At 54.5% G+C, this 20,036-nt stretch overlaps 2 protein-coding genes across 2 annotated transcripts; one reads left to right on the top strand and one right to left on the bottom strand.

Annotated features, from left to right (window-relative positions):
* Positions 1-4,232: 4,232 nt before the first annotated feature.
* TSPO2 (translocator protein 2) lies at positions 4,233-5,423 on the bottom strand. The gene is made up of 3 exons (XM_081141150.1): positions 5,230-5,423; positions 4,720-4,861; positions 4,233-4,488 (listed from the first exon to the last, which is right to left on the bottom strand). The coding sequence occupies exons 1-3, from the start codon at positions 5,400-5,402 to the stop codon at positions 4,288-4,290; spliced, it is 516 nt and encodes a 171-aa protein (XP_080997276.1). The 5' UTR covers positions 5,403-5,423; the 3' UTR covers positions 4,233-4,287.
* A 6,883-nt stretch (positions 5,424-12,306) lies between these two features.
* UNC5CL (unc-5 family C-terminal like) lies at positions 12,307-18,589 on the top strand (the record flags this gene model as incomplete). Its single annotated transcript, XM_081140820.1, has 8 exons — positions 12,307-12,691; positions 13,287-13,587; positions 14,349-14,611; positions 15,293-15,394; positions 15,736-15,803; positions 16,606-16,706; positions 16,868-16,981; positions 18,373-18,589. The coding sequence occupies 8 exons, from the start codon at positions 12,307-12,309 to the stop codon at positions 18,587-18,589; spliced, it is 1,551 nt and encodes a 516-aa protein (XP_080996946.1).
* Positions 18,590-20,036: the final 1,447 nt, after the last annotated feature.

The following is a 20,036-nucleotide window of genomic DNA, read 5'->3' as shown; positions in this document are numbered from 1 at the left end:
TGGGTAGCTTGTGAGCCACTGTGGAAGATCAGCAATGAACCCTTAAACACAGGGCTCCTGTGCTGGTTCCTGGAACTGCGAGAAAGGGCCACTCTGGGAAAGTGAAACTGGGCTTGGGGTGCAGGGGACCCTAGGAGGTAGAACGGCTGGTGGCCAACACAAAGGAAGACAGACTTTGGAGCCCTGGCCCAGACCTGACTACGCAAGGCGGGAGGGGGTGGGGGGCCTTACCTTCCACCATAGCATCTCCTCTACCTGCCTGCAGGCAGGAGGGGCCAGGGATGCCCAGAGAAAACGCTTCCTGCACTCTGCCCCCTTAACAGCCCCCCCAGCACATAACCCTACCAGTCTGCCCCCCTCACCGGCCTCTGAGCCTCTCCTTTCTGCAGACATTGGCAGGGGAGGAAGAGTGAAGGATTCAGGGGAGGAAAGGCACTAGAAGACAGTAGGAGCCATACCACCCTGGGGTGCTATTTTACGTGGTGCCGCTCCCCACCTCTCCAGACATGGGGTGGGACAGCGGCAAGTGGAGAAGAGCTGTCTCTCCCCCACCCACCCAGTGAGTCATCTTCAGACACCACGTTCCCACTCAGAGGCAAATGGAAAAACACGGCCCAAGGACAGAAGCACACACGATTTGAGCGGTGGAATCCTGGGACACATCTGGCAAGGACAGGAGGCAGCTCTGACTATTTAGGCACAACTCTAGGTAACAGGAGAGGAGGGCTGAGGGCAGTGTGTGCCCTGGGTCAGGTTCAGGACTGGGGGGTGGGGTAGGGGAAGAGGCCCAGGCAGGCTGGGAGACTGGGGGATTGAGGCTGCCACCCAGGAACCAAGGAGCTGGTGCAGAGGAGGATTTTAAGGACGACTTAGGGGTCAGAGGAGGAAAGTTTGGGGTTGGGGTCCTGCCGTTTCCAGCTGTTTCTGTGCAAAGCCAGGAAGCCCTTTAGTTTGGCTCATGCCATGGCAGGTAGTCACTCTGTTCCAGGGCTTGGGACACGGTGCAAGTCAAGCTTCCTTCTAGGGTCAAGTTTCCAAAACTAAAGGCCTTCTGCCCCTGGGTTTGTGGCTTGAGCTCACTCTGGAGAGATCAAAGTGATGCCACAGGCATGGTGCATCTTCCTGGAGGGTCAGTTTAACTTCTAGACTTAGCTGGTAACATGAATAAAATGGGAAGCACATATCGATGATGCTTATATGAGATGGTGATGATAATAATAATGACAGATACTTCTAGGGTGTTGCTTGTCTGAGGTCACACAGCAATAGCGGAGCCAGGATAAGAGCCCATGCAGTGTGGCTCCCAAACCATCCTCAATCAAGATTTATGGATCACACTCCTAAATTTAAAAGTTACATGTATAAATGGAGCTATAAATTCAACTGAAACAGCTTTAAAAATGTAATTGACTAGTGTGGCTCAGTGGTTGAGCGTCGACCCATGAACCAAGAGGCCACTGGTTCGATTCCCAGTCAGGGCACAGGCCTGGGTTGCAGGCTCGATCCCCAGTAGGGGGCGTGCAGGAGGCAGCCGATTGATGTTTCTCATCAATGGTTCTCTCTCTCTATCCCACTCACTTCCTCTCTCTCTCAAATCAATAAAAGCATATTAAAAAAATGTGATTGGGGTGAAGACACAGTCCATGTGAACATGCAGGATAACGGGCCAGGGACTTGTGTGTCTGGCACTGGTCAGGCCGGTCCACGACCTGAGGGGCAGGCCCTAGCACTCCTGGCTCTTGGGAAGTTCGGGACGATTTGAAGCAGGGTGGGTCTCCGACTGCTGCATGAATCAGAACCCTGCTTGCTTTCTAAATGGGTGGCCTCCTGGTTCCTCTCTTGGAACAGCTAACATTTGTTAAGCACTGCCTCTGTGCCAGACATCTTTTTATTCACTCATTTGTTTTTCCAACAATTCTAGGAGGTCCCCATTTTATAGACAAAGAGAATAAAGCGAGACAGTGAAGTTGGACCAGGTCACCAGTTAATAAATGACAGAGTCAGTATTCAAGCCCAGGTCTGGATCTCCAGGGCCAGAATTACAAACCACTGCACCCTATGGCCCTCATCCCCCAGATGATCTGATTCCGTGGGTCTGGAGTCCAGGCCTTCGGCCAGTACCCCAGGAGGTCCCTGGGCCACCCTTTGAGAGGCAACGCCCTGCGGCCGCTGTTCTCAATCTGGCTGCACTTTAGAACCACCTGAGAAGTTTCAAAACCTATTAGTGCCCTTCCCTTCCCTAAAGAGAGGCTATGTGGTCCAGAGTGGGTGCAGGTGTTGGTGGGGTGTAGGTCAGCATTTTGGGACAGTGGGTCACTGTCTTCATTTAATTGACCAACCAATCAATCACTCAACAGAAATGTATGAACATCTGCTCTGTGCCCTGTGCTGCACTGAGGTTGGAGATACAGAGGTGGGGGGGGCATGGCACATGTCCTCTAGGAGTGCAGGTGACCACCTGCCCACTGGGCAGAGCATGCGTGAAGTGTGGAGGTGGGGAGGGTGCAGGTTCTTTCTCGCCTGCTCTTCCTTGGTGAGCTCCAGAAAGAGCCAGACTCCCAGATGTTGATGTCCTTCTGGTTTCTCCTTCTCTGAAGTCCTTGGCCCCCACCTGAGAAGACATAGTTGGCTCCAGCCCCAGAACCCAGGCTGTCAAAGCAAAAAGGGCCCCAAGAGACCCTCGGTACCTGGAGCTCTCAAATTTCAGTAAGTGGCTGACCAAAGTGCTGGGAGCTCGGAAAATGTGAAGATGCCTGGAGCGCAGCCCAAAAGTTCTGATTCCTAGATCTTGGGTGGGGTCTGAGGAATGTGCATTTTTTTAAAAAAAATATATCTTTATTGATTTCAGAGAGAGGAAAGGAGAGGGAGAGAGAGAGAAACATCAATGATGAGAGAGTCACTGACCGGCTGCCTCCTGCATGCCCCCAACTGGGGATCGAGTGGCAACCCGGGCATGTGCCCTGACTGGGAATCGAACCCTGCTCGCCTGGATCCTAGGTTGACGCTCTACCGCTGAGCCACGCCCGGCCGGGCAAGAATGTGCATTTTTAATAAGCTCCCAAATGGCTCTGCTACACACTCAGCAGTGGTTCTCGGGGGCTTGCATCCTCCGGGAAGTTTTAACAACACGGATGCCCAGGCCCATCCCTGGAGAGTCTGGGCAGCGTTTTTAATAGCTCCCGGGGCAGGTGCCTGGGCCCTCCAGCTGGCCTTGGTTAGGATTTGGGCAGGTAGCCACAGGGCAGTCACGTCTTGCTACCATTAGGGCTTTGAAACAAGAGAAGATAAAAACAAAAGGCAGGAAAGACAAAAATAAAAATGCCAATGAGAAGGTTTAGAAAGAGAGAGGGCTGGACAAGACGCTCCCATTGAATTCACTCCTCAGCACTAAGCCTTTCATGTTTTTTTAAAACATTTATTTCTTATTATAATAGTTATTAATTGGTGTAAAAAACTAATAGTATGAGTATAAGAAAACAAAAAATGATCTAAAATATTACTTATATTAATCACATCAGGCCTTAGTATGGCATATATAATGTATAATGTAACATATCTTATAACTGTGTTATATGTTAAATATAGTCATTAATATAATTAATATAATATACTAATTAAAATAAGTTATTAAATAAAATATGTAATATGGTATATATATATAGTATATATAATTAATAGAATATATAAGATAGAATATAAAAGCCTGACATGTAAAATTATTATTATTTCTGACTCTATCTACTTTTCTGTTTTATTTTTATGTCACTTTTCAAAAAGATTTTGTTTTTCAGGTAATTAGAAACCTAAGTCTACACTTCTGGGTCAGATTTGGGAGGGTTTGCAAGTGGAGTGGAGGTGGCACGTCACCCTCCTCACACGTGTCCACACATTCCTTCACACGTGCACACTTATATAGAAGCACACACTTACACTCGTGCACATGCTTCTGTTCCCACTCTGCGGCCCCAGACCATTCACTCAAACATGCCCTTCATGTCACATCCTCAAAGTTAGTCTCAGGATTTTATTAATTGATATTACTAAATTAACATTTATTAATACAGGATTTATTAACTTATATTAAGTATAAAGTAAGTTTCCTTCCTCTTTCCCATTTCTCTGAATTCTAATGAAAACTGACACCAGCAGATCCAGGAAAGCGGCCACATTGGAGTGAGTCACCTTCAGGGACCCATCAATGCCTGGCCACCTCTCCCTCCCAGAGCCCCCCAGCCTGCCTTCAGTCTCTCCCACCCCTCCCTGGCCTGCCTCTTCCTTTCCAGTGCCTCAGTCACTCTTCTCCCCGGAGGGCTGGGGCTGGTGCTCTGGACAAAGGCTGTCTCTCCACAGGTGGTAGGCGATGGACGTGAAAACAGTGAGCCAGGCCAGGAAGGGGAGCAGAAGCAGGGCGGCCAGCTTGTTGATGGGATGCCAGATGAGCGCCATGCTCACCACCAGCCCGTAGAGCAGCAGCAGGTGCAGCAGGGCCTGGGCAGGGGCAGGGTGGTCAGGCAGGCTGCCCTGAGACCCTGGCCGTGACCTTTCTGCTGCACCCTGGACCCCGAGCCACGCTCCTGGGGCTCTGTGCACTCTCCTGGAGCTCAGTCTGCCCACCTGCCCTGCCGGGCCCTGACTGATCTGCTGTGCCACCTGCTTCTGGGGCCCGGTGGTCTCCCCGGCTCCTGCATTACTCCCACTGCTGAGCACCGTGCGCCTTACCAGACCAGGGGTATGGGCTACGAAAAAGAGAGTCAGGACGGTCCAGCTGATGGCGAGCTGCACAGCGTAGAGGCCGAGAGGCAGGGCCAGGGGCCGCCCAAAGCCCCGGCCCAGGTCCTTCCACACCAGGTAGGAGGCATAGCTGTGAAGAGATGGAGGCAGAAACGCTCAGAGGGAGGGTGTTCCATGGCAAATGGAGGAAGCCTCTGGCATAAGGACTCCTGGTGACAAAGAGAGAACCCTGTGGGCTGAAATGAGGGCAAGTGTGTCTAGGCATCATTGGAGGGCTGGGAGGAGTCGGTGGGGACAGTGGGCGTGGTGAGGTGGGGGGGGACGTGGGGAGGCTTGGAGAGGGCTGGCTGGAGTCCTGGGCAGGCGTAGAGGGACCCACCACAGAGGCAAGGTGGGGAGCCATCCCCCTGGAGGTCAGCATGCAGCAGTAGTTCAGGTATAGGAGGCTTGTTCCCACCCCAGTGGGTACCAAGGCCAAGGATGAGAACTGGAGCTCACCCTATGATAGAGTAGATGACTGTCCACACGAGCAGCAGGACTCTGTGGGGTGGGCACCAGGTCAGCTTCTTTGAGCCATTACACCAACCAGACAGCCTATGAGGGGCGAAGAGCCAGATCAGGATGGGCCCCAGGTGGGGCAGGGCCACAAAGATGGCCCCTTGAGGCCGCATTCTCCTCGAGGCGGAAAAATCTGGGGGCAAGAACATGCTGATGGTGAGCCTTCCCCTTGTCCTTTCCTCGAGTCCCTCCCTGTTCCCTCCTCTTGCCTGACCATTCACTGGCCTGTGTCCTCTCCCTCCGCCTGCCCCCACAGGAGGCCTAGACACAGAGGCTGCCTCCCCTGCCTGGAGCCCCCCCCCTTCCCTCTCCCCTGAGCCCCCCTCCCTTGCCCCTTTCCCGGTTTCCATGGATGTGTTTTTCCCACCCCTCTCATTTGGCACTCGGCCGATACTGCCTGGTATTAATAACTGCTTATGAGTTAACGGTTCCTCTCCTGTAACGTGTGTCTGAATCCTGGAACTCAGGTCCACCTATGACCATCTTTTGTACCTCCCACAGCAGGTGGCACTTGGCCAGGCCCTCGATGAGGACAGTGTCTTAGACTGAACTGAACCAAGCTGACATAACCTATCTGAAAGGAACGTGCTTGAAAGGCGGGAGCCTGAGATCCCTGCGGGTCTTCTCTAGTCAACAGTGGGCCAGCCATCGGCCCAGGGCTTATCTTCCTACGGCAGACTGGCACCCGACAGGGGCCCACCCAGCCTGAGCTCCTGCCAGAATTCAACTCAGCTGAGTGGCACTGTGGACTCTTTCCTCTGAAGCCTTAGGTTGCATCTACCCCTTGGGGGCTGGGGAGGCTCTTCCTACATCGGTCCACTTCCAGAGGTTCGGTGTCACAACCCCCCACCCCCAGATTTCTGTGGCCTGACTTTTCAAGGAGGCAAACCCCTGATCTTTCATTAAGAAGCTGCGTGCTCCTTTGCAGTTTGCTGAGCGTGTCATTCCACGCGGGACAATGAACAGACTCTCCTCTGCCCATGGCCCCCACCCATATAGTTCTTCTCATTTGCACATAAGATGCCAGCCTCCCCCCATGAGCCACAGGATTGGAAGGAAAAAGCACAGTGGTTATTGTCAGCGTGCTGAGGTGACTGACTGCCTGCTCCGTCCGTGCTCTCCTGTCCCAGCCCCTGACCGCGTCCTGGAGGTTCCAGGGACAGGGCTGAGCAGCCTGCCTGCCTGTGCATCCTTCTGTTCACCTGTTTCTGCTTCTCACTGTCCGTTCATCTTCTGCCTCCCTGTCTTTCTATTTGGTGTTTTCTATTGTTCTGCCCAGTGTTGGAGGTCCCCCCGGCCTCCCACCACCATCCTCTTGTCCTGTTTCCCCCTTGTTTCCAGGCCCATGTTCCCCTACCTCAGGCAGCTCACCTCCCAGCCTGGGTACCCGATGATATATGCCGCGGGAAAGGCAGAGGAGGGTGGGGAGGGGAAAGGGTGGGTGGGGCTCCCAGCTGGCCCACCTTTCTCCAATGACAGGGGTGGTGATATTGGCTGAGCAGCCCGGGTTGTTGCCTGCATGGCCTTGAAGGACTCTCTCAGACTGGGGTCCCCTGGTCTGCTAGTTGTGGCCTCTGGTGGGGCCTCTTGATGGATGGTTGAAGCTTTGGCTCTGTGAGACCCCGATCTCCTGAGACAGCTCAGCCCCAGGCTGCAAGGCTACTCATTGCTTAGGTCTCTGCAACCTGTGATGTGTCCACAGGGCTGGGAGGGACCCTCAGATTTCTCTAGAACATTCCTGTAACTGGGATTGACCCCAAGCACCAGCTTGGGAAATGAGTTCATGATACATGGACATAGCCCTGGTTGTAGCCTGCTAGTCGACAGGGCCTTTCCTGGGTTAGGCCTCAAGATTGACAGATCTTTCACAAACCCCTAGAACTTTATGGCTCAGAGGATAAGACAGCCTTCCGTGTAACTCAGACAGAGCTTTTCCCAGGAAAGACTGAGATCTCCCCTCTCCAACTCCATCAAAATTCTGGGCACTGTCCTTTGCTTGTGCTTTAGGCATGAGGTCCCCTCCCAGGTTGGCTGCTCTCCACTGTTCCTTTGCCCACCTCTCCCTTTGGGGACCCTGGGAGCTGTTCATCCCTCTTGCCTCCACCCCCGGGAAGGCAGCAGAGGGGCGGGGTACAGTCAGCGACAAGAGGCTAGAGAATCATTAATGGAGATGAAAGCAGCTGCAGTTACTTATTTTTTAGGGGAGATAATGCCTGGGGGCCTGGGGGTTTCACCATGGTTCCTCAACCGCAGGAGGCCAGACCGTGGAGATAACAGTTACCACTTACTGAGCACCTGTTTTGTGTTGAGCACTTTATATTTATTAGCTCAATAATGCCAATAATTATCCCTCACAAGGAAGACATTTGCATTTGACAGACAGGGAAGTGAGACTCAGAGAGGTTGCAATACTCACCTAAGATGACTTGGCTGGCAGGTGGGTCACCTGGGTTCAGTGTTGGCAGTCTGCACCCAAAATGCATCTTTTTTCTTAGTTGGTCCACTCATTCAGTCAACAAGTGTTTGTGGAGCACCTACTATGGGTCAGGCTGTACCAGGAGCTGAAGATACAGCAGCAAACAGCTAAAAACCATCCTTGTTCACAGGGACCTTTCATCCAGTGGTACCATCTTTACTAGATGGAGTTTCTAAGGACTCAGGCTGGCAAACAGACTGAAGTTCAGCTCTTTCCCCCCCTCCCCCCATGTCCCTGCCAGCTTGGACTGTGGGCAGTAGGAAGAGCACTGGGTAGGGAGCAGATAAGGGTACACCTCAATGCCACCAGCAAATTGCCTCCCTGTCATCTCTGTGCCTCTCCTCATCCGGCTGGCAGCACCTGGGAGCTCCTTAGAGATGCAGAATCTCGGGCCCCACCCCCAACCTACGGGACCAGAACCGGAATTTTAACAAGATCCCTAGGTGGTTCAGGTGCACATTATAGTTTGAGGGGCTCTGGTTGATGTTCCCTCCTCTCACCCTCTGCCATTTCAACAGCCTCTGGCTCAGGAGGGCCGCTCACCAGCAGAGGGCACTGTAGGGAGGGCGTTCTCCTGTACCCAGGGGCTGTACCTGTAACCAGGTTGTCCCCTCCCTTCCAGACCTATGCTGACAAGTTCTGGGATCTTCGGCTACTCCCTGACCTTGGCTGAACTTTGCCAACAGACAGGGGCAGGCTCCCCCACTCCGGGGGAGGGCGGCTGGGAGGCAGGACTCTGCCGGGAAGCACTGTGCCACTCCTGCCCGATTCCCCGCCCTCCACACTTGTCTGCTGGCTCGGCAGCAGGGTCTGGCCGACCTCTCTTTTTCTCAGGGAAGAAACTACTATCCCCAGATACTCTGGCAGCTTCTGGGAGCGCCTGCATGGTGAGGTGAGCACGCTCCTGGGGCAGCTGGGGTTGGGGTGGGCGTTGTGATGGGGCCTCCTAGGGCTCTTGGGAGGAGTCAGGCCGGCTCAGCCAAGCCAGCCAGAGAGTGGAGACCCTCTGCTGGAGGAGGAGAGGAAGAAGGGGGTGGGAGATGGCCACTGCCCAGTGGGCGTGAGGACCAGGGGGGTGATTCTATGCACTGCGGACGTGAATGCTGTGCTGATGAGTGCTGCCCATGACTGAGGTTTGGACTCATCATCTGGGTACTTTTTATGTCCTTCAATACCTGGAGATCGATCAGGGTTGAGCGGGCATGGTGAGAACCAGTGACGTGGGGTACGGGTTGAGAGTTTCCTCAAAGGAGATGAGCAGAGCTTTGCAGCAGGAGCCTGGACCTTTGTGCTAGAGGAGGTGGCTCCTTAGGGACAGTCAACGGCAGAAGCATTCCAAAGGACTTTCATCTTGGGGACCTGGGGTCTGGGGCAAGACACACTGGAGGTGAGGGTAATAAGACGTGCGGCGTGGTGCTGGGAAGCTCCAGTGGACATCGAGCTGGTTGCCATGCTGTCCATTCAGGACCCTCCTGGGGCAACAGGGAGGGTGGAGTGGGGCCGAGGCAGCCTGGAGAGAGCTGTGGGCCGGGAGAATGGGCTGAGCTGGGGCGGAGTTCACCTGCTCCTGGCCAGGCAGTGAACGGGGTCCAGGTGAGAAGCCCAGGGGACTTTGGGGAGCAGTACACATCAACTGCTCCAGGTTGGGAGGCTGGGCAAGGGGACCCTGCTGTGCCACATTACGGGGTGGAGAGGTTTTGAACTTGGTCTTTGGATGCCTCTGGAAGGCAGTTGCTGTAAAATCAGAGCAGAGGCACTCCTTTCCTCCACATTGGCTGCCCCATCCCCTGCCACTGGTACCTCGGCTGGCAGGGTTGGGGGTGTCCTTCACTGTGGAACCCAGGACGTGCCTTCAGTTCCTTCTATTTATTTGTAGTTTATTTTTGTTTCTTTCCCTTCCAACTTCACCTCTGCTAGAAGTGGAAGAGAAGAGACCTGGGGAACAACAAGGAGCGGGAAGGGAAAGGGAGTATTTCTGGAAGTCCTCGCCATCCCTGCTCATCCCCCCTTCTGCCTTCAGTTGTGGTTTAATAATCCCCACCCGTCCCCACTGTGGGGAGAAAAGTTGGGTTTCTTACCTGTGAAATGGAAATAAAAATAACACCTAGCTCATGAGGCTGCAGTGAGGACCACGAGGGGCACATAGAGCGCCGTGGTGCAGAGCAGAGCCTCATACATATTAGCTCTTCTTATTGTAGTTAGAGGTCTAACGACCTTTAATGTGGAAGAATCCAAAGGCCTGGGTGGGATGTAATGGGAAGCTTGCTGTTCTGGCCCCATTCCCACCAGATCTGGGGCACTGCCAGCTCAACTGCTCCACTTGGGTGCCCTGCAGGAGGCCTGCAGCGCTGTCTGCACAGCTGGGTCCTGAGAGAGGGAACAATGCCCGCCTTCCCTTCTTGTCTATATTTGCGACAAGGACTGGGAGACAGGTGCCACCCCAGTCTTCAATCCTCGGGATTCAGAGGAGCTTCTGCCCCTGTCTGGGCGGAGCTGGGAAGGAGACTTAGGCTCTTGGGGTCCCAAGGAAGGAAGGAAGCAGATGGGCACTGAAGGAGCAGGGGCCTGGGGTGAGGCCTCAGCTCCCCATGAGTGGTTTGAGCGAAGGGGGTGGGGAGGAACTTAGGCCAGACCCCAGGGAATCGGCCCCCGGAGTGAATGGGTCCCACTCCCCCAGAAGCTCCTTGAGAGCCAAGTAAGATGCCATCTTTGGCGAGACTGAGCTTCCCACAGTGCCCGGTACAAAGCTGGTCCTCAGAAAATATTCACGTGACTGGGGAAAACCGCATGTGGCAACATTTAATCAAAAGTTACTGAGTTTGATGGGATGGCATCGGAGGGAGATTTTGGAGGCACAAGGCTATCTGGGGCTGGTGAGCTTGAGCTGGAGGGGAGGGGTCCAGATGGGGAGAAGAGGCAGGTGGGGAGCACGGGGGGGGGGGAGTGTGAGGGAACGGCACCAGCAAAAGCCAGGGGCGAGAAGGAACGAGGTGTGGGGAGCTCGGTCTGGCCGAATGGAGCGTTGGAAATCAAGGGAGGAAGAGGGAAAGCAGGGCAGAGGGGCAGTAGCTCGGAGGGCCTGGGACAGCTGACATCTGTGCAGGAGGCTGCTGGAAGGTCCTGGGCCCGTCCGAGGCCCCCGCTGCCTGTGGGCAGCAGGTAGCCGGGTAGCCAGGTGAGCAGGTGGTAGCCCTGCCTCATTCCAGCCTCACTGGAGGCCTCGCCTTTGTTTTACTTTCTCTTTTTACTTTTGCTTTAAACTTTTGTTACTCCTGGCGGGAGGAGGGGCATAAATAAATCAGCGTGTTTGTATAGTGCTCTGTCACCTACAAGTGCTTTTCACACGACCTCACGCCATCCTCGCAATCACTCTGGGAGGTCATTTCCCTCCCACTTGTAAGAGCTTTTAGAAAGAACGGCAAAGTTAATATAAAATACATGCCTGGTGTGAAAAATTCAAAGGATACAGAGGAAGGAGAGTTTGAAGAAATGGGAAGCCCTGGTTCACACGGCCTCTCAGTTTCCCATCTCTCAGCACCGGCCAATGGGAATAGGGTGGGGGCGCACCCTCCCAGGCCTGCAGGCCCAAGGCAGGAATCACTAGCACAGGTGGCTACTGAGCACTGGAACCAGAGCCAGTCCCCATCCTGCTGTGTTGTCGGTGTGAAAGAGACACACAGAGAAAAAGAATGCAAACTCTTTCATTAATAACTTTATATTGATTACCTATCAACACAATACTATTTTGAATATATTGGGTAAAATATATTATTAAAATTAATTTCTCCCATTTCTTTTTACTTTTTTTTTTTTTTTTACTGTGGCCGCTAGAAAGTTACACATAATATTTTTATTGTACTGTGCTGCTCCAGACCTTTCTTTATAATTTATATCCAGGGTTGGCAAAAGGAGGTTTATAGCTGTGAGTACACAAAAGAGTTCATTGCTGTATTATTTATTTATTATTGCATTATTTATTTGTCTTATGTAAACCTACTTTTGCCCACCCCTGTAGACACACCCATAAATATGTATCCATACTTGTATATAGTTTTGATATTTACATGAAAGAGATCAGGGGATGTCTAGCTCCTGTGAGTTGCTTTTCTGTTAAAGATTTTTTCTGTATCAGCACGTGTAGATTAAGGTAGGTATTTTGACAGGTGAAGAAACTGAGGCACATTAAGCAATAAGACAAACTCGCTCAGCCAGTGACCAAGGTGGCACTTGAACTCACACGCTCTAAACCCCAGCCCTTTCTGCCTCAGGGGAGTTTAATTTGATGTTTAGGTCAGGAGGAGCTACTGTAGGCCTGGGTAAGAGAGAGAGAGGCGAAGCTCTGTTAAAGGCACTGATCTGACTGGGGTGTTCGAGGTGCACTGGAATAAAGACAGTTTGCTCTCTCACTGCAGCCGTTTGGAAGCCAAGTCTTGGCCTCTACAACACTGAAAAGGCTTAGCCTGGCACTGGCCCCTTTATCACCCCTGCCCTTGGTTGTTACAGGGCTGCAGGGGAACTGGCAGCACCGAGTGACCAGGCAGATGTGCTCCCATGAGAATTCCTTCCAACCTGCCCAGTTCCTGCTGCTGGTGGGGGTTCCCGTGGCAAGTGTCCTCCTTCTGGTCCAGTGCCTTCGATGGCACCGTCCTCGCTGGCTGCTGCGGACCTGCTGGAAGCTGGATAATCAGGAGCAGCCAGTGCCTGATCCCACTCCCCTACCAGAATATGAGGCCTCAAACCAGTGCCCGTCGGTCATCATGTCAGAGATGGTCGCCTTCTACCAGGAGCTGCACACGCCCACCCAGGGCCAGACTGTCACCCGTCAGCTGATGCACAAGCTGCTGGTGTTTTCGGCTCGGGAGGTGGATCACCGCGGTGGCTGCCTGATACTCAGGGACACGGGCATCTCTCTGCTCATCCCGCCAGGTAACAGCGCCCAGCTCGCCTCTCTGCGAGTAGTTGTTCAGACTGTGTGATGTTCGGGCACCACATCGAAGGGAGCATCGTTCACAGACACCTTCCTAATTTTGAAAATTGCTTACATTTTTAGTATGACTTTATTGACTCCAAAGACAACTTCCCGGTAGGTGGAAGTGAAGTGCCTTGTCCTAATGAACAGTATGTCATGACAATCCTCTGATAAAGGAACGTAAGGTGGAGGGAGCACTCTTTTCGCAAATTCACACAGTTCCCTGCATGGGCTAGCGGCAGCCCTGTAAAGGAGGTGGGGGGCTCGCCCAGGATTACACCGCACGTCAGCTCACGGTCGTCTTGCTCTCTCTCCGTCCTGCCTTCCCGAGTGGGCACCGTCTCCCCCATCCCCTCCCCTCCCCTCCCCTCCCCTCCCCTCCCCTCCCCTCCCCTCCCCTCCCCTCCCCTCCCCTCCCCTCCCCTCCCCTCCCCTCCCCTCCCCTCCCCTCCCCTCCCCTCCCCTCCCCTCCCACTGCCCTGGCCTCCCGTGGCAGGGGTGCTCCTGCTTGTCCGGCCCATCCCGTCCCAGCTCTCCGTCTCGTTTCCCCAGGTGCTGTGGCTGTGGGCCGCCAGGAGCGGGTGTCACTGATCCTGGTGTGGGACCTGTCGGATGCCCCATCACTGTCCCGAGACCAGGCATTGGTGAGCCCCGTGGTGGCATGTGGACCCCATGGGGCCTCCTTCTTGAAGCCCTGCACCCTCACCTTCAAGCACTGCGCCCAGCAGCCCAGCCATGCCCGCACCTACAGCAGCAACACGAACCTGCTCGATGACAAAGCCTGGAAGCCCCTTGGGCAGGCGGGGGTCCACACCTCCCTGGACGAGTGTCGCATCCAGCTCTCCCACTTCAGGTAGGCACGAGTCCATCGGCCTGTCCTTTCTGCCCCCTTTTTCTGTCTGCCCTGTCCTCCTCTCTCTGTGTGGATCTGCCCCTTTATCTGTCCCAGATGGCCTGCAAATCCCTTATTCCCCCATGTCCCTTCTCAGTCCCTCTGTCCTAATGTCTAGACAGCTTGTGCCACTCCAACCCTGTCCAGGACTATACATCCGCCATGGTCTCTTTGCCTGTCTAGAAGGGCCTGACTTAACCCCAGCCCACTTTCTGGAGGGGCCTCATCCCATGGCCACCTCTGACTCTCTAAGATTGTCTATCTATGTCCTATGCCCCTGCTCAGGACTGTGCCCCAATTGCCTAGGGCAGTTTGTCCCCTCTAGTGCTCTAAGACACTATCCCATCTCTTGTCCGTCCTTAGCTCTGTCTTTCTAGGCTCTCTTCCTCTCATTCTCCTTGCCACCCATTAACCAGAGCCAGCCCGGCCATCAGCGGGCCCTTCCAAAGCATGGTGGCCCTGAGCCCGCCTTCCCACTGTCCTGTGCCGAGGATATTTGCTGGCTCTTCTCTACACTCTGTGATGGTCACTGCATGTGACTCAGGTTTTGTCCCCCTACCAAACCCCCCACTTCCTCCCTATACACACCCGGGCCTGCTCTCCTTAGCTCCTCGGAGGCTCCTACGGAGTCCTCTGGCACAGCAGGAGCTGGGTGGCCTATGCGCTGGCGTCCCAGGGTCCACTACACCCGGTCCCTGCCACCATCTCCATCTACTCTGCAGCCTCTACACCTGTGTGCTGGAGGCACCAGTGGGCCATGAAGCTCGCAAGTGGCTGCAGCTGGCGATGTTCTGCTCCCCACTGGCGCCAGGGCAGACCCACCTGCAGCTGCGCGTCTACTTCCTCAACAACACGCCCTGCGCCCTGCAGTGGGCAATTACCAACGAGCAGCCCCACGGCGGGCGCCTGCGTGGGCCCTGCCAGCTCTTCGACTTCACTGGGGCCCGAGGGGACCAGTATCTAAAGCTCAAGTACATCTCTGAGGGTGAGGGAGGCTGGGGACAGGGAAAGAGGGAGCCTCACTAGAGGGAGGGGTCTGGGCCTCCCCCGGGGGGGGGGTACATCTGGGAGCCTCAGAGTCCTTTCAGAGACTCTCGGGCAGACTCCAAGGGGGCCCCTCTGGCTTCTGTTGCCTCCAGGAGCCCCCAGGCTCTGCCCACTTCCTCCCTCTGTGGCTCACTCAGCCCTGATCGCTCCATGGGAGGACAGGGTGATGCAGGGGGGGAGGAGGGGAGGAGAGGCATGGCACCCCCGGGAGGGAGGGGGGGGTTTTTATTTCACCTGGGTGGAGCTGGTGTGGAGGAGCAGTCCCAGTCTGCTCTGCTTGGGCTCTCTTTCCTGTGTGGCACGGGCTTTGGGAATTGCCCCTGGGACCTAGGGCATTTGTATGGGCACACAACCATGGTTGCTTCTGGGGGTAGCAGATGAGAAGGTGACAGATTGGGGGAAAGGGTACAAGGGGGAGGGGTCTGTGTGCTGTGTGTGGTGGAAGGGTCCCCTGCCCAGGGTCTGGGGCTCCCACTCACTTGAGACGCCCCTCCTGACTTTGCTCCCTCCTGGTCCCTTGCCACAGCACCCTGCATGGTGCCTGCTGCAGAGCAGTTTTCCTTAAACACTGTGGAAGGCCCTGCTCTCTGAGGCCCTCCACTCTCTGTCCCCTCCCCAGGTTGGGAGAATGTGGATGACAGCAGCTGCCAGCTAGTTCCCCACCTCCACATCTGGCATGGAAAGTGCCCCTTCCGCTCCTTCTGCTTCCGGAGGAAAGCAGGTAGTCCAGGCGCCCGGGCTCTGCTCCCCTCCCCTCCCCTCCCTTCCCCTCCCCTCCCCTCCCCTCCCCTCCCCTCCCCTCCCCTCCCCTCCCCTCCCCTCCCCTCCCCTCCCCTCCCCTCCCCACCTGGTCACCCAGGATCTCTGCAGCTCTGCACTGGGCCATGCCCCAGGCCTGTTCAAGGCCAGGAGCCACATGGACCTCTGCAGAGGGAAAGATGGCGCGTCCCACTTAGCTTCTTCAGATGTCCAAAGCCTCCCTGTGGAGTCCCTTTCAGGCCTCCTGCTCTCCTATGCCAGGCCTTTTCCTTTCTCACCTGCCCTGTCCCCTCCTTTTTGCAGCCAGTGAGAATGAGGACTGCTCGGCACTAACCAATGAGATCATCGTCACCATGCACACCTTCCAGGATGTGAGTTGGAGCTGAGCGCAGAGGAAGGGGAGGGCCTGGGAGGAGTGCTGGGCAAAGTGGGAGGGGGTCTGTGCCCAGTAGGCACGGCCCTGATCACATAATCAGGCAGGTGAAGATGGCACCTGGCCTCCAAGTTACCCTCCACCCGACTCCCTCGTCTGTTCATGGATGGATCCAGTAGGAGAGTAAAAGAACCCAGGGAACCTTCTCTCAACCCAGGGAGACTTGGGCATCAGAGAGAGGTGGCTTCTTTCTAGGCTGATTGTCTCCATCTGAGAGATGATATCTATCCCTAGTGTGGAGAGTGACCGGGAAGGGGGTCTTCGGTGGGTGGGATGGGAGTGAGGTGTCCCACTCTCTCAAAGGAAGATATGAAGAAATCAGGGCTGAGAGTCTTTGGGGAATCAGGGTGGCATCTTAGTGGAGAGCAGGCAGATACCCCTCGAGGTATCAAGTGGGGAGGAAGAACCAGGGAAAGGAGGAGTGGAGGGAAGGGGTCATGTATGCCATGTATCTCTATTTTTGGATGACCACCCCCCTGTCCTAGGACCCCGCCTAGGACTTCTGGTGCCTTAGGATGCACTCTGTTTGGTCTTCATGTCCCAGGCCCTAAAGAGCTCAGCAAACTTAAGGCTGAAGGTTCTGGGGTTAGGGAAGCAGAGGGTGGGGTCCTGGGTGGGGAGGGCTGCATCTCCTGGTAACGTGGCTCTGAGTGACAGGCTGAAGGACTGTATGAGAAATGGAGGTAGGTCCCCCAGCTCCTTGATCCCTAAGTGTGTTTCTGGCCCCTCTGTTGGCACAGGGCTTGGAGACCAAGTACATGGAAATCCTCAGATTCCAGGCATCAGAGGAGGAGGCCTGGGCAGCACCACCCCCTGTCTCCCAGGCTCCCCCATGCAACAGGTGAGGTGGGGGTTGCTTGGGCTGCTGCCTGGGGGGTCTTTGGGATTCCCACCCCAGTACCTATAGGCAAATACAGCATTTGGGAGGGGTGTAGAACCAGACTGGGTGCCTTTGATCTTCCCCTCTGAGAACACCCCCCCCCCCCGCCCCCTGGCCCTCAGGCTGCCCCCCGAGCTCTTTGAGCAGCTGCAGATGTTGCTGGAGCCGAACAGCATCACAGGCAATGACTGGCGGAGACTGGCCTCCCACCTGGGGCTCTGCGGCATGAAGATCCGGTAAGAGGGGCGAGGTCTGCGGACAGGAGGGGAGGGGGGTTTTCAGACCACAGATAAGGGAGCAACTTTAAAGAGAGCGAATGGCTACTCCCACCCTATTGCCCATAGGAGGGCAGCTCCTTCTATTTATCACTGTATTGTCAGTACCTAGGATGATGCCTGGCTCTTAGTAGGTCCTCAATGAATACTTAAAAGAAATCAATTAACATGTAAGTTACATATTGAGTGCTTGACCTGCTGTGCCCTGAGGGGTAGAATGGCAGACTGCAGGACAATGTGTGTAAAGCATGCAGCTGAGTGCCTGACATGTGGTCATAAATGTTGGCAGTAATGGGGGCAATCCCACCCTTGTCTCTGTCACGAGAAATAAGTGGGAGAACACTTCTGAGCTAAGCCCCAGAGCCCAGACTATGAGTGCAATGCTCAGCGAAGACTTCGCCTAGGCGATGGGACTAGAGCTGGGCCCAGCGGAGGACAGGGTGGATTTTAAAATCACCTATTTATTAAACATTTATCAAGTATCTGCTATGTCCTGGAAAACGATGCTAAGCTTTGGGACACAAGATGAATGGTCCCAGCCCCCAGCAGCTCACACTCTAGTAAGAGATACAAAGAGCTTAACAAAATAAAGGCAAGTGTTCCTTGTGCCTTACGTATGTATACTATATTGCAGAGCAAGTTGAAAACAGAGGCACAAAATAGCTAAAGTAAGAATAATAATGACTGTGGAAATTATGATTAGAAGTCTGAACTGAGGGCTGCACAATGGTCCTTTGCCCTGGGAAGTGGGAATTAGAAAGGGCTTGGGGGGGGGGGGTGGAATCGACCATTCTGCTTGGGGGGCTGCCTGCAAAGTGGTAAGTGGATAGCCTGAAGAAGGAAGGTTCAGGATGGGGGCAGGAAGGAAAGGTCAGAAAAAACGGGCGAGGTCAAGTGGTGGTTGAGCCAGAAAGTCAGGGATGTGGGCTTGGTTAGTATGCAACAGAGAGTCTGTAAGGTTTCTGAGCAGGAACAACTGTTTCCCCAGTGGTGGGCAGGATGCTGGGCGAGGGGAGAGTGTGTTTGGAAGTGGGAGGAGGGGAGTGAGGCATCCCACTCTCTCAAGGGAAGATATGAAGAAATCGGGGCTGAGAGTCTTTGGGGAACCAGGGTGGCCAAGAGAGGACAGTAGCCACCTAAGAGGTCCTCTCATCCAAGACCTCCATACCAGAAGAGGAAACTGAGGCTTAGAGAGGAGTGACTTTTGAGCCAGGGCAATCTCAGATTTCAAAGTCCTGGGCCCCCCTCCCACCGCCTTGAGTCTCCTGGAAGGCAGGCAAGAGGACCAGAGCTAGGGCTGGGTGTGGATCTCATCGCAGTGCCCCCCCCTCCCCCCCCCCACCTGTGGCCAGGTTCCTGTCCTGCCAGCGCAGCCCCGCAGCGGCCATCCTGGAGCTGTTTGAGGAGCAGAACGGCAGCCTGCAGGAGCTGCACTATCTCATGACACTTATGGAGCGGCTGGACTGCGCCTCTGTCATCCAGAATTACCTGAAGACCGACGGCAGCCCAGCCCTGGTCCGCGGGGGCGCCTGGGAGAACCAGGCCCTGGAGCTGGACGAGAAGCTCTGAGTTCCCCCGGGGGCTGGGCAGGGTGGGGCGCAGTCCATTCTGCAGCACCCTAGGCCGTGGGGTGTGCCTGGACCCCGAGGAACAGAGTAGCTGTCTCTGGCTGCGCCCACCGACCTCATCAGAACCCTCCCACTGTCTGGGGCCACTGTGAGGCTAGATTGCCACTGTCAGCCTTCCAGGGTAGGGGCCACCTTGCGACTCACTCGTCCTGCATGCACATCCCCTCCTGGACGGCAGGGGGCGCAGGAGCCCAGGAGATGGCCCCTCGCGGTCGGCCTCGGGAAGCTATTACTACACCAATGGACTGTTAGGTTGCAGCGTTGGCACCCGTTGGGGACCAGTCAGTCCACAGTATTCACTGAACCCTTAGGGATGCCCAGCATTGCACTGGGCATCATGCGAATCCTGAACATATGAGAGAATTTGGAGCCTTGACAAGCCCACAGTTCTCTTGTGGGAGTGAGAAGCGCTCAGAGGAGCAAACTCTAAAACAACACATGCAGGGTGGCTACAAGTAGGCTTCCAGTTGTGAGCACAGGAAACAGAGTTTATTCTTGTACTATTATTTATTAATTATTGTATTATTTTCCATACGAACAACTGTAGACCTGCTTTTGCCCCAGCTGGCATATGCTGTGGATAGTGGAGGTGAGTGATATGAACTGTACCGCTTTAGGAGTGGAGGGGAGAGGGAGCTGAGCAGGGGCTGGAGCAGCGAAGATGCCGGAGAGAGATGTGAACATGCCAAGAGCGGTTCGGAGATCTTCAGGTGGGGGTGGAGGGAAGTGGTGACCGGACTGAGGGTAGGAGCCAGGAGCAAGCGTGGAATGCTGAGGCTTTAAGGAGACTGGGCTCCTGGGTGTGAGGGGAGGGGATTCCGCAGGGGTTCCAGGCCAGATCTAAAGGGGGGCAGTCATACCTGGCTGTCCACCTGTCACCTTTGCCTTCCTTTGTCTCTTTATTCTTGCCTTGTCTTTCTCTCTCTGCCATTATATCTGTTATAAAACATCAAAGCTGAAAAGATATTCCAAGATTATATTCTTGCCCAACCTTTTTATTTCTTTATTTCAAACTGTATGAGTTTTAAGTCTCTCTGACTACATTTTGCTCTCACTGTCTCCTGCGGTCTTCCATCCCTGAATCTGTCTCTCTGTTATTTTATGTCTTAGCATCTTTGTGTTTCTACCTCATTACTGTGCCTGCCTTTGTGTTTCTTTCTCTGAAACCCTCAGTCATTGCCTCAGGCAAATGTCTCTAAACCAGTGTTATATGTCAAAGGCTTTTGAAAGACACTGGGCTACCCTAGAAATGGATGGGTGGGGATTTTATCTCATGATCCAGTTTAGGGTCAGGAAATAAAGGATAGTTATTAAAGAGCACCCCACCAGTCAAACAAATACTTATTCAGCACCTACTATGTGTTAAACACTATATAGGAAAGAGATTA

Source organism: Miniopterus schreibersii (genome assembly GCF_964146895.1).
Source record: "Miniopterus schreibersii genome assembly, chromosome: 6".
Taxonomy (NCBI): domain Eukaryota; kingdom Metazoa; phylum Chordata; class Mammalia; order Chiroptera; family Miniopteridae; genus Miniopterus; species Miniopterus schreibersii.
Note: the sequence above shows the minus strand (reverse complement) of the source record. Positions and strands in the feature narration are given on the sequence as shown.

Bases quoted from the DNA above. Each gene is read 5' to 3' on its own strand.
- TSPO2 (XM_081141150.1), bottom strand. From the start codon at position 5,402: ATGCGGCCTCAAGGGGCCATCTTTGTGGCCCTGCCCCACCTGGGGCCC. The intron at 4,862-5,229 runs GTGAGCTCCAGT...ATCTCTTCACAG, and splicing joins GTCATCTACTCTATCATAGG to CTATGCCTCCTACCTGGTGT. The intron at 4,489-4,719 runs GTAAGGCGCACG...GCCCCTGCCCAG, and splicing joins TAGCCCATACCCCTGGTCTG to GCCCTGCTGCACCTGCTGCT.